The sequence below is a fragment of the Sprattus sprattus genome (assembly GCF_963457725.1).
Source record: "Sprattus sprattus genome assembly, chromosome: 1".
NCBI classification, from domain to species: Eukaryota; Metazoa; Chordata; class Actinopteri; order Clupeiformes; family Clupeidae; genus Sprattus; species Sprattus sprattus.
The window spans coordinates 20390818-20404070 of record NC_137920.1 but is presented as its reverse complement, the minus strand read 5'-3'; the positions used below and the strand labels follow the sequence as shown (position 1 = coordinate 20404070).

The following is a 13253-nucleotide window of genomic DNA, read 5'->3' as shown; positions in this document are numbered from 1 at the left end:
GTTTTAAGCCTTGACTCGGCTGCAACTTGTATTCGGGCAAGAAGTGGGCGTACCTTTTCAACTTTTAAATTTGAATCTGACTGTATTACTAATACGAGAGGTAATAATGTATTAATAGTGATATATGTAGTCGTTTCTTCTAAACATGAGGGAAATATTTATGAGGTTGGTCGTAATTTGTTGCATGACATGTGAACTAGAGCGGTAATAAGTTAGCCGGACGTTCGATATTCGTTTTCGAAAGACGTGTTCGCATTCAGATTGCATATATTTTCTCATTTTGATTGTTGTAGGCTAGTAGTTGCCAGTGGTAGGCAACTACATACTACAGGTGAAATCTTCCTCATATCTGCCATCATAGTGAAACAGCATGCATTTAAATATTTAAAATATGCACCAAAACTCAACCGAAAGATATTTTCTCATTCCGATTGCTGTAGTAGTTGCCAATAATAGGCGTTTACTTACTACAGGTGACATTTTATTGATATCCGCCATTGTAGTGAAGCAATACAAATTTGAATGTTTAAAATATTCACCAAAAATCAACAAAAATATATTTTTTCATTCTGATTGCTGTAGTAGTTGCCAATGGTAGGCAGCTACTTACTACATGTGAAATTTGGCTGATATCTGGCATAATAGCGAAACGGTATGAAATTGAGTTTTTTAAATATTCACCAAAAATCAATACAAATATATTTTATCAATCTGATTGCTATAGTAGTTGCCAATGGTAAGTGTGATGGTGGTCAAATGAGGACTGACGAACTCTTCAATAACTGGTTCTTTATTTCCTGAATGAAACAGACTTACAGTTCGTGTGTACTCGGAATCTCAAGGCATTTTTACACTTCTACGATTCTCTTCGATTTGGTCGTAGAGGGACACTTTGGCACGCCTTGGCACGCCTTGGTAACACCTTCACCCAGGTGTTGCCGCCCATCCGACCCGTCGGAGAGCCGTCGGAGAGCTGGTCGGAGACAAACGCTTTTTTCTAACTTTTCTTAAAGAGACGGAGAGAGTCGGAGACCCCCTTGGCTGTGATTGGCCAGTTTACGACATCATTTCCAAACAACATCATTTCCGGAATCACACATGTCAGGACCTCACATTTCCTGTTTTCTGTCAAAATGTTTTAGTACGACTTTGGTAAACTACAAAGCTGCACAGCATGCAGCATTAGGCTACCGTATTTTATATAAACCTTCGAAAAGTACATTTCTCCCGACCACTGTTGGTCTCTTGGCTGGTGGCTCGGTGTTGAAAGTGCCTTCTCCAACCAGCTTCAACTGACATCTAACGTAATTTGCTACGGAGTAATGCTGGCAGCATAATTACTTTGCATCTATTAAATAGGAAATGTATTTCATGTATGTGTAGAACCTATTTAGAATGACTGACTTTACATAAAACGGCAGTGAAAGACATTTGAGTCAAACATTACTTTTGCCTCAATGAGGGTGGCGTGTGAGAGCATAATCGGCACGACAACGTTGTACTTATTAGCAGCGAGGCTAGCAGCACACTTTTGAGAGTTATTGTGAATACGCTAACGCTTGATTTAGCGGAAAATCTAGTAAACGTACGTACCACCTGTCTCCTGTTCTGTTGTTGTTGTAGTTGTCGCTCAAATCGCTACAAGCACGTCCTCTGCTTATAACTCAAACTAGTCCAGCTCCACCATCAACCATTGTCTGTTAGTTGCCATCATTCGCTGTTGTGAGAATTCCCGGGAGGAGGAATTTATACAATAAACGACTACCACACACACAACGATTTCTCTAAGATCGTCTTCTTGAAAATTGGGCATTAAAGGTGTCCAGGCAGAGGATAATAAGTGAGTGTGCTCCTGTATGTGTTTTTCATCATATTCATGGTTGAAAAGGCAGTCTCACAACTGTATGTTGAGGTATCAGAATCAGAATAATGTTTATTGGCATGTATGTGTATGCATTCTCTTGTTGTGTTTCTGATATAACTATAACACTGCATGTGGATTGGTATGAAGACTGCAGTGGGTTTAATTTCCTGCCCCTTACTTCATAGTTCTACGGGTATTTCTGTTCGAAGTGTGCATGCTTTGTTTTATAGTGACGTTTCACGCTAACACTTTTGACAAGGGCAACCGTCTCGTTGCAGATTAAACACATCGGTTTTGTCCTGCCCACAAGCAGCACAAATGCATAGCCTACTTGTCAGTCCACTCTGTCTTAAATTCGAGAGTTTTGGAATCAACTTTTCGTGTATGAGAGCCTGGCAGAGGATCATTAGTAAGTGTGCTAATGTATGTGTTTTTCAACATATTCATGGTTGAAATCGCAGTCCCACAACTGTATGTTGAGGTATGCATGTTCTTGCTGTGTGTCTGATATAACTATAACACTGCATGATGTATGATGTATGATGAATACCGTGGGTTTATTTTTCTGGCCCTGTCCTCAGAGTTTGGGGGGTAATTTTGTTCGAAGTGTGCATGCTTTGTTTCATAGTGACACATTCACGTTACCACTTTTTGACAAGGGCAACCGTCTCGTGGCCAAAGAGTGCATTGTCATAGCGTTGTAGTTATTCAAAGGTTACCCAGCGATCATTGCAGTATGAATGTGACAAACATACCAAAGAAAATAAGAACGTATTCATTTTATTTGATCGTTTTATAATAGTTTCTGTATTGTATGTAAGATAAGCATATCGTTTTGTTATAAATCGTAATGTTTTTCACAAAAAAATGACCACCACGATGGAGATACATTTGCCTACTCAAGTGAATATATAGCATTAGACATGCTGAAGTTGGCTGTGCTACATGTCTCCAAGGCCCATGTGACTGCACCTGCCTGACAGGTCCTGAAGCAGCATCCGTGTCATGTCAGTGACAGTTGGGAGGAAAAACAATCAATGACTTCCAATAAAGAGGTTATGTGGTAGCTACGGGCTCGACAAACAGTCGTTACCCCACCCAGCGGTCCGGCATTGAATAGGTTGAATAGGCTTTAGGACGCATAGCCGTCGGAGTAGTATGTAAGCCCGACCAGTACGTTCAATTTTTTCTGAATCAACCGCCTGCCCCCGCCCGCCCATTTTTTTTTCGAGGACGGAGAGGGATGCAGAAGTATAAATTAGGCTTCAGACAGGCAAAACTATTCTGCCTGCTTACGGTAACTACATGTTGCAGACCTGCAGTACACCAGACCTCCAAAGGTGGCTCTAAAACACCAACACTATATACAGTACAAATTGAGTTTTTTTTAAAAAATATTCACCAAAACTCAACCAAAAGACATTTTCTAATTCTGATTGCTGTAGTAGTTGCCAATGGTGAGCAGCTACTTACTACAGGTGAAATTTGGCTGATATCTGGCATAATAGTGAAACGGTATGCAATTGAGATTTTTAAATATGCACCAAAACTCAACCAAAAGACATTTTCTAATTCTGATTGCTGTAGTAGTTGCCAATGGTAAGCAGCTACTTACTACAGGTGACATTTGGATGATATTTGGCATAATAGTGAAACGGTATGAAATTTAGTTTTTTAAATATGCACCTTTTCACTGTAATGCCAGATATCAGCCAAATTTCACCTGTAGTAAGTATCCGCCTTTGTCTGGGAATTCCCTGCCCCTTCACTGCATTGCATTTGCTCAGTTAGTCTGGCCAACTATCATCAGCGATCCACTTCACTCACGTAATTGGACACGCCTTTAACCAATCAGACCAACGATACTATACAACGATACAACGATCGGTAATAAAGCAAACACATATTTTTTCTGTATGAATTGTTCCAGGGCAAGTTTCTGTTCTGTTTTCAAAGAAAACTTGCCTTATCGAAGTTTTGCGGTGCTTCGGCGGCCACCATGTCCAATGTTTAAAAACTCTCCGTGCAGTAGAATTTGTAACGTAGCCGTGGTAAGTTTAAATCCGCCAATGGCGCGCCAGGTAGCCAAAAGCCAGTTTGTGATTGGCTCCAAGGATTGTGGAAATCTTGAAATGAACGGGTATCCATACTTGGCCAGACCCAGTTCTGAGGCAAAATCAATTTGGCCGGAAGAAGTGGGGCGGGACTTCCCAGACTATATCCGCCTACCATTGGCAATTACTACAGCAATCAGAATGAAAAAATATCTTTTTGTCGATTTTTGGTGAATATTTAAAAAACTAAATTTCATACCGTTTCACTATTATGCCAGATATCAGCCAAATGTGAAACTGTATGCAATTGAGATTTTTAAATATGCACCAAAACTCAACCAAAAGACATTTTCTAATTCTGATTGCTGTAGTAGTTGCCAATGGTGAGCAGCTACTTACTACAGGTGAAATTTGGCTGATATCTGGCACAATAGTGAAACTGAAAAAATATCTTTTTGTTGATTTTTGGTGAATATTTTAAACATTCAAATTTATATTGCTTCACTACGATGGCGGACATCAATAAAATGTCACCTGTAGTAAGTAAACACATATTATTGGCAACTACTACAGCAATCGGAATGAGAAAATATCTTTCGGTTGAGTTTTGGTGCATATTTTAAATATTTAAATGCATGCTGTTTCACTATGATGGCAGATATGAGGAAGATTTCACCTGTAGTATGTAGTTGCCTACCAATGGCAACTACTACAGCAATCAAAATGAGAATATACAGCCGCGGAAAAAATTAAGAGACCACTTCAAAATTATTAGTTTCTCTGGTTTTACTATTTATTGGTATGTGTTAAAGTAAAATGTACATTTTAGTTTTATTCTATAACCTACTGGCAACATTCCTACCAAATTTCAAATAAAAATATTGTCATTTAGATCATTTATTTGCAGAAAAATGACAATTGGTCAAAATAGCAAAAAAGATGCAGTGTCTTCAGATCTCGAATAATGCAAAGAAAACAAGCTCATATTCATTTTTAAACTGCACAATACTAATGCTTTAACTTAGGAAGAGTTCAGAAATCAATATTTGGTGGAATAACCTTGATTTAAAATCACAACTTTCATGTGTCTTGGCATGCTCTCCACCAGTCTTTCACATTGCCGTTGGGTGACTTTAAACTACTCCTGGCGCAAGAATTCAAGCAGCTCGGCTTCTTTTCATGGCTTGTGACCATCCATCTTCCTCTTGATCACATTTCAGAGTTTTTTCTGTGGGATTCAGGTCTCGAAATTGGGCTGGCCATGACAGGGTCCTGATCTGGTGATACTCCATCCACACCTTTACTGGCCTGGCTGTGTGGCATGGAGCATTGCCCTGCTGGAAAAAACACTTCTCAGGGTTGGGGAACATTGTCAGAGCAAAAGGAAGCAAGTTTTTCTTCCGGGACAACGTTGTACTTTGCCTGGCTGAGGTTTGTAAAAGACCATAAGGATTGAAAAAAGCGGACTGGAGGGTCTTCTAGTTCGTCTTCTCTGATGAGTCCAATTTTCAGCTTTGCCCAACACATGGTCGTCTGATGGTTAGACGGAGACCTGGAGAGGCCTACAAGCCAGAGAGTCTTGCACCTACTGTGAAATCGGACTCATCAGAGAAGACGAACTTAGAAGAACCTCCAGTCCGCTTTTTCAATCCTTATGGTCTTTTACAAACCTCAGCCAGGCAAAGTACAACGTTGTCCCGGAAGAAAAACTTGCTTCCTTTTGCTCTGACAATGTTCCCCAACTCTGAGAAGTGTTTTTTCCAGCAGGGCAATGCTCCATGCCACACAGCCAGGCCAGTAAAGGTGTGGATGGAGTATCACCAGATCAGGACCCTGTCATGGCCAGCCCAATTTCGAGACCTGAATCCCATAAAAAACCTCTGAAATGTGATCAAGAGGAAGATGGATGGTCACAAGCCATGAAAAGAAGCCGAGCTGCTTGAATTCTTGCGCCAGGAGTAGCATAAAGTAACCCAACGGCAATGTGAAAGACTGGTGGAGAGCATGCCAAGACACATGAAAGTTGTGATTTTAAATAAAGGTTATTCCACCAAATATTGATTTCTGAACTCTTCCTAAGTGTAAGCATTAGTATTGTGTAGTTTAAAAATGAATATGAGCTTGTTTTCTTTGCATTATTCGAGATCTGAAGACACTGCATCAATTTTGCTATTTTGACCAATTGTCATTTTTCTGCAAATAAATGATCTAAATGACAATATTTTTATTTGAAATTTGGTAGGAATGTTGCCAGTAGGTTATAGAATAAAACTAAAATGTACATTTTACTTTAACACATACCAATAAATAGTAAAACCAGAGAAACTGATAATTTTGAAGTGGTCTCTTAATTTTTTCCGCGGCTGTATATGCGATCAGAATGCGAACACGTCTTTCGAAAACGAATATCTGTCGAATATCGAACGTCTGGCTGACTTATTACCGCTGTGAACTAGTCCACCTGCTGACGGCGACACTTACCAAACGGATAAATAGCAAATAATGACATACACATCACCACACACATAACATGTTGAAGAACTGCAATCATAACTAATCAGAAACCTTAATCAAAATAAATAAATCAAAGAACTCAATAACGGAGCAATAGTCACAAAAACATTTTAGGCTAAAGAAAAAGAGCTGAGAAATAGCCTACAGGGTATTTAAGTATGGTCTACATATGTCTGGTATCCAGGCTAACAGTAGCCTACAATGTGACCAAAATTAATGGAAACGGGTTTAATAGTAGCCTATAAATGCGCATTTGCTGCAAGGTCGGTCCAATGTTTTCCCGCTGACAACCTTACATTTGGATCCCACAGATGTTCACGGCTCCTCTTTTTAATAAGGAGAGTATCCATTTAGGCTATATTGTAACACGCATAAAACAGCGGATGGAAATGCGCATAGACCCGCATCTTCTCTAGCTGAATTATGAATGCGCTTAAAATATGCAAGTGAGTCAATGGAAACCAGGGGAGTGTCACGTCTTTTGAATTATCTACTCCTCTTATTCGCCGTACTGGTTGCCTGTCCTCATAGGGAGAACGTCAGGAAGGTTTTTTACCCCACTGCATCTAAAAAAAAGGATTTCCAGCGTTCCAAATTTCAGAAGGATGTGTTACATTTTTTATCAGCCTTGTATACTGTACTTGAATACTCTCCATACACTGTAGACTTGTATACTCTCGATACACGCCTTGGATACTTGTATACTCATGATACTCAATATACAGTATGCTTTGAATACTTGTATACTCATGATACTCAATATACAGTACGCTTGGAATACTTGTATACTCTCGATACTGTATATTACTTTATTTACTGTACTACCTTACACCTGCACTTTTCATATACATATCTACACTTCTTACCCCAATTGCTGCTAGTCCCAATTCTGTTCAAATAACATATCTGTTTCTCACTGTTAATAATCTTATTTATTCACTTATTCCACTTTACAAATGCACATACTCTGCACTTTTATTGCTATTTTGGACTTCTGGTTGGATGATAACCTGCATTTCGTTGTCTTAGTAGTTGTACTCTGTGCAATGACAACAAAGTTGAAAATAATCTAATCTAATACTTGATACATGCCTTATTTACACTCGATACACTGATCAGCTGCTGGGTGGAGCTTTGCCTGTTCAAAAACGAAAGGTCTAACTAAACCCTGTATAGTTCGGATAGTCTGCTTCGTTCCCATCCCTTTTCCCGCTCTGCTGTGGCCAGCTCCCTTACAATGTCTCAGGGGAAAAATACAAGTCTGTAGGCTATATTTGTAGTCATACTTTCTACTCATTTAAATATAGTTATTCAAAATATTTACCAGCTGTTGACACACAGCCTGATTCACACTGTATGCATATAGCTCCAGTTACTCTGTGAGATGGCAATTAACTAAATCTGAAGGCCCACAGTCAAAAGTGCATATGACCATAATAAAACATTATAACAACTCTTATAAAACCCTAACATTATAAAACATGTGTTTGGCTCATTTTGTCACTGCTCACAGCATCTTGGCTGCCACAATTGTACCATTCATAGACAGAAAATGAGACATCACACTGTGTTGTCTCTGTGCTCTAGGCAGATAAGCCTATTCTAGTCTGACGATGAATGTATTGACCAAAAGTCAAACTTTAAAAGTGCTGACCTATTTATTCACGTCAAGTGTGGTTCAAGGCGTGCTTTTGTGTGTATTTGAGTATGGTGTACATATTTCATCATTTGAGATTGATTTGCTAAAACAATTCGATGTTAGTCACGCTAGATGGCAGTGTTAGATCTGTAATTTCAGATGACAAACTCGGGCGGGATAAATTCCCGCTGAGCGATCATAATTTATACGACCGATGTAATTAAGCGTTATTTTGTGTTATGTGGGTATTTATAACAAATCCCTTACTTTGAAGCAGTAAACTTTAATTGTAAATGTAAATTACAGCCCTTCTAAGTTACTAAGTCAATAGAGGGATGTCGGTGTAAGCTGAATAAAAATAGCTGAGAAATACATAAAAATAGTACTATTAATAAAAACAGCGCAAATTAAGACAGGAACCACAGTCCGAGGCTTTGGTGTGAGTTGAACCCTATAGAAAAATAACTTTCCACCAAGAATGCTGAGGCATTTCCGCGTTATACGAGTAGGGCGTGTAGTCGTTTACTCAAACGCCCTATCAAAACCTTTGGACCACCCTCTTCCTTTTTTGTAAACTCCATTCCAATGATAACACGAAGTGTATTGACAGGCAGTGGATATGACCAATGGGAAGAAGAGTCCAACAAAAACGAGCGTGATCACTATCATACGCCGGAGGTTCGAGTTCCTCTGACCGGATAACATAAGTTTTCTGTTATTCAGCCGAGTTCGACCCTGTTTTTGTGGAACTCAAACTGCTTTTGTTGTCTTGTCTCGCTCGAACACTTTTCTGCGTCTTGCATTTATGCCACTCTATTATTTGACCAAACTCTTACAATAGTCTACGAGGCACTCGAGAGGTTTCTACGGGGTGATTTTTTTTGCATTTCCCGATCAACTAAGGACTACTTCTCCGCTACTCTGCCTCACCCAGTCAGCGTTTCGACGTGTGCCACCGTGTCGCCTCGGTCTAGCCATGGGGAACCGGGGAATGGAGGATCTCATTCCCCTCGTCAATAAACTTCAAGATGCCTTCAGCTCAATTGGACAGAGTTGCAGCTTGGACCTGCCACAGATCGCTGTGGTCGGTGGACAGAGCGCTGGCAAAAGCTCTGTGTTGGAGAACTTCGTGGGAAGGTAATTTAGAATTATTACAAGCTTTTAACGCAGTTCTTTCAGTAGTACTTTGCCCACACTGGCAGACTATGGAATTTCGGGATTTAACATAATGTATTATTTAGCAAGCCATAGAGATATTTAAACTTAATGCAAACCTGTTACTTGTGTACTGAGACTGCTTTTCCATGCGTAGTACGGAAAATACGCGCAACCAGTGACGGGATCAAAAGAGCGGTTGCGGGAGCGGATGACAGTAAACATGATTTGCGACAGTAGCTTGACTGGCACTTTTCTCTTAGCTTTGAGGCTGATGGTGAAAACAGGATATGATAGTGGTTTTGGGAAGACGCGCCGTAATAGGACAAACACCCCGGTCCCACTTGAAAAAAAAGATACCTTTAACTGCCATTTGGGCCTGCAGTTGTTGGCAGTATTACTGTATGTTTGATCAAATTGTTTAATGTCGGCTGTCATGACAGGTCAACGTTGATGTGGGTCGGGCCTATGTCCATTATCCCGTAGCCTTTTGTAGTAACGGTACATCGTTTGAGTAAATAAATAACAATTGTTGGGCGTGCGGTCATTACAACTCGTTCTGAGGTGGTGTTCTGTAAGAAAGAAAAACGCCCGACCTCAGCGTTTTTATCTGGAAAGTTCCGTAGTCAAAACTCAACTATGTAGTCATTTCAATTCGCGCTATTTGGTTTCATATTTCTCTCTGTCGTTTATAGCCTACGTTGCAGACGTGAATCCACTGGTAAGACAATGGGGTTATTTGAGTGCGTAAAGATGAGAATGGTGTCACTGATAATGCCGGGGGAATGGGAAGTATCGTACTATTGTCGTTCTTCACTGCACTTCACACACAGTACAGGCAGTGATGAAGCCGTGGTGGTGAGGTCACAACTGAGGTCAGGCCTGCCCTGATTGGATGATGTCATTCCGAGGATGCTGTGTGGGTGCCCTAAGTGGGTGATTGTGGCTGGGTGGGTATGCGGGTCTGTCTGTCTGTGTGTGGGGGTCTATAATAGATCATAATGGGTGTTTGAAGAGAGCATTGGAGCCACATTCTTTGCGTGAAGGAAACTGTGTGTGTGTGACAAACAGAACTGTGTGAGGAAGGTGGAGAGAGTACGTTTAGTGAGGGTGGGGGTGGTGTTGTGTGTATCCTTTTAAGAAAGTGTTTCTGATTGTCTGGAGGGAGAAAGTGGGAGAGACTGCACATCTAACTCTGTGTGTGTGTGTGTGTGTGTGTGTGTGTGTGTGTGTGTGTGTGTGTGTGTGTGTGTGTGTCAGTGGTGAATCAGTCCTGCTGAGTTGGCTCTTTCTTACTTCCAGTAAGGAGATGTAGAGGCCAAATTCCTGTTGAAGAAGTGTGTGTGTGTGTGTGTGTGTGTGTGTGTGTGTGTGTGTGTGCGAGATAGAGATAGTATTTGTGTGTGGGGGAGAGAAAAACTCCGGAGACAGGAGAGTGTTGTTAATATATTGAGCTTTTATCACAGATCTCACCTTGTCGTGCCTGCGTGCGTGAGTGTGTTTGAGATGGAGGGTCTGAGAGTCACAAGAGATGTTGCAGTATGTTAGTTGCATTCGTTGTCTTTTCTTTCATGGCGATGACAGGCTTGTCTTTAAAACAATCTCGTCCTTGGACTGAGTCCGTATGGACGTGTGTGTGTGTGTGTGTGTGTGTGTGTGTGTGTGTGTGTGTGTGTGTGTGTGTGTGTGTGTGTGTGTGTGTGTGTGTGTGTGTGTGTGTGTGTGTGTGTGTGTGTGTGTGTGTGTGTGTGTGTGTGTGTGTGTGTGTGTTTCTACACATGCCAAAGAGAAAAATGAGAGACCATATTTCTGTGTTCATGGCAGTGTTTTATGGTATGCTCCTTCACACACAATACACACAGTACCATTGTACACACACTGTGTGTGTGTGTTTGTTCGCGTCTGCCTCTTTGAACTAATTTGTGTGTGTGTGTGACGGTGACCCTTGATCCATGCCACACCTTGGTGTGTATGTGTGTGTAAGGCCATCTACTCATGCCAGAAGTGTATGTCCCTGTAACACTGTCCACCACTTCACTAAAGGACATGCTGTCACACAGTCTATCCAAACAGACACAAGACAATACAGATAGGCTGTATCTATTTAATACAGATATGCTGTATCTGTTTAATACAGATATGCTGTATCTGTTTAATACAGATATGCTGTATCTATTGAATACAGATATGCTGTATCTATTGAATACAGATATGCTGTATCTATTTAATACGTACACCATTTGTTATGTCTCCAATTGGACTCTTGACATTACTATTATCGCTGACAAAATAGTTTACCCATGAGATTTCAGTCTGGTCATCCTTCATGCGCAGTAATGATGATTAGGACTAAGGATGTTGACACTTTGGTGCTATGGTGTAACCATGTTCCAAGTTCTGTGAATCTAGAGAATGTTCCAGAGTAGATTGTGACTCTTTGCCTTTGTTTTGCTCGAATTCTTTATCATTAATTCGGAAGTAGTTTGAGTAACCTTAAAGTCTTGATAGGCCAAACTATAGTTTTTGATAAAGCTGAGTTATCAGAATTCGCTTAATCTCGCTTTGACTTAAAACTACAAGTCCCATGAGGTCTGAGCACTTAACCAGTTGCATAGTACATGAGACCTTAACCATAACACCTCATGTTTTACCTTGATGCATTTTGTGAAGAAACAATGGTCCACAATGTGACTTGCTGAAATCTTTTAGCAACCACAGAAAACAGTGGATGTTGCTACAAGGTTAATTCACTGGTTAGCTTCTGCTAATGTGAGGCTGTAATGTGATAACTCTTGCAGCCTGTAGTGTCTGGGGTGTAACTGCTAAGACTGTGATCTGGTGACAACCGTTGGTGTAAAGTCCCCAGTCAGCCACTCTGTGCGTGTGCGGGTGGGTGTCAGTGTCTTTCTGTGTGTGTGTGTGTTTGTGAGTCAGTGTCTTTGTCAGTGTCTGTATCACTCTTTGCATTATATATGAGTAGGCTGCATGAGTGTACTCTGTGTGTGTGTGTGTGTGAGTGTGTGTGCGCACATGCACAAATATGTTTGTGGTTGATGTGTGTGTGTGTTTACGTGCGTGCATGCATGCGCACGTATCGTCTGGTGTGTGTGTGTGTGTGTGTGTGTTTACGTGCATGTGTGTGTGTGTGTGTGTGTGTGTGTGTGTGTGTGTGTGTGTGTGACTCAGTGTCTTCGTCAGTGTGTGTATCACTCTTTGCATTATATATGAGTAGGCTGCATGAGTGTACTGTGTGTGTGTGTGTGTGTGTGTGTGTGTGTGTGTGTGTACGCACATGCACAAATGTGTTTGTGGTTGATGTGTGTGTGTGTGTTTACGTGCGTGCATGCATGCCTGCACACGTATTATCTGGTGTGTGTGTGTGTGTGTGTGTGTGTTTACGTGCGTGCATGCATGTACGTGTTTGTCTGGTGTGTGTGTGTGTTTGTGTGTGTGTGTTTACGTGCGTGCATGCATGCACGTGTTTGTCTGGTGTGTGTGTGTGTGTGTGTGTGTGTGTGTTTACGTGTGTGCATGCATGCATGCGTGTGTTTGTCTGGTGTGTGTGTATGTGTGTGTGTGTTCTCTCCCTTTCCTGTCCAGAGACTTTAACCCCCCCCCTCACTCAGCCTCAGTGGTCTTTGAAAGCTCCCAGTGTTGTTCATTTTACACTCTCCTAGTCTACAGTTGAAGTTTTCTTTAAAAGTCCAAAAGTCTTGGATGGAAATCGGGTTCGGAACCGCAAATCCAAACGGGAGTCTACAGTCCAACGGAGGCACCTGCAGCCGGCCCACAGGCCCATGCAGCCTCCCACCTGGGTCTCACATCTGTGGCCTACACACCACTCACACCAGTCAGAGGCCAACCAGCGCCCCCTGGTGTATGGAGTGGGAATGTGTTAGTAGGCTGCCCATCCTCATGCAGTTTACCTCACAACAGTACATATAAATAAACACAATAATAAACAATAACCTGATAAACATAGTTACGTACTTATACGCATATTCACAACACGTCCAAGCACTCATCT

The 13253-nt window shown here is 41.2% G+C and overlaps 1 protein-coding gene across 4 annotated transcripts in view; it reads left to right on the top strand.

Annotated features, from left to right (window-relative positions):
* The first annotated feature begins 8773 nt into the window (after positions 1-8773).
* LOC308372654 (dynamin-2-like) overlaps positions 8774-13253 on the top strand; it is a 38485-nt gene continuing 34005 nt past the window's right edge. For all 4 annotated transcript variants that reach the window (XM_080847920.1, XM_080847919.1, XM_080847922.1 and 1 more), the window contains exon 1: positions 8774-9208. In XM_080847920.1, coding sequence (XP_080704046.1) covers positions 9048-9208 — 161 coding nt within the window. In that variant the 5' untranslated portion in view covers positions 8774-9047. The remainder of the gene's footprint in view (positions 9209-13253) is intronic.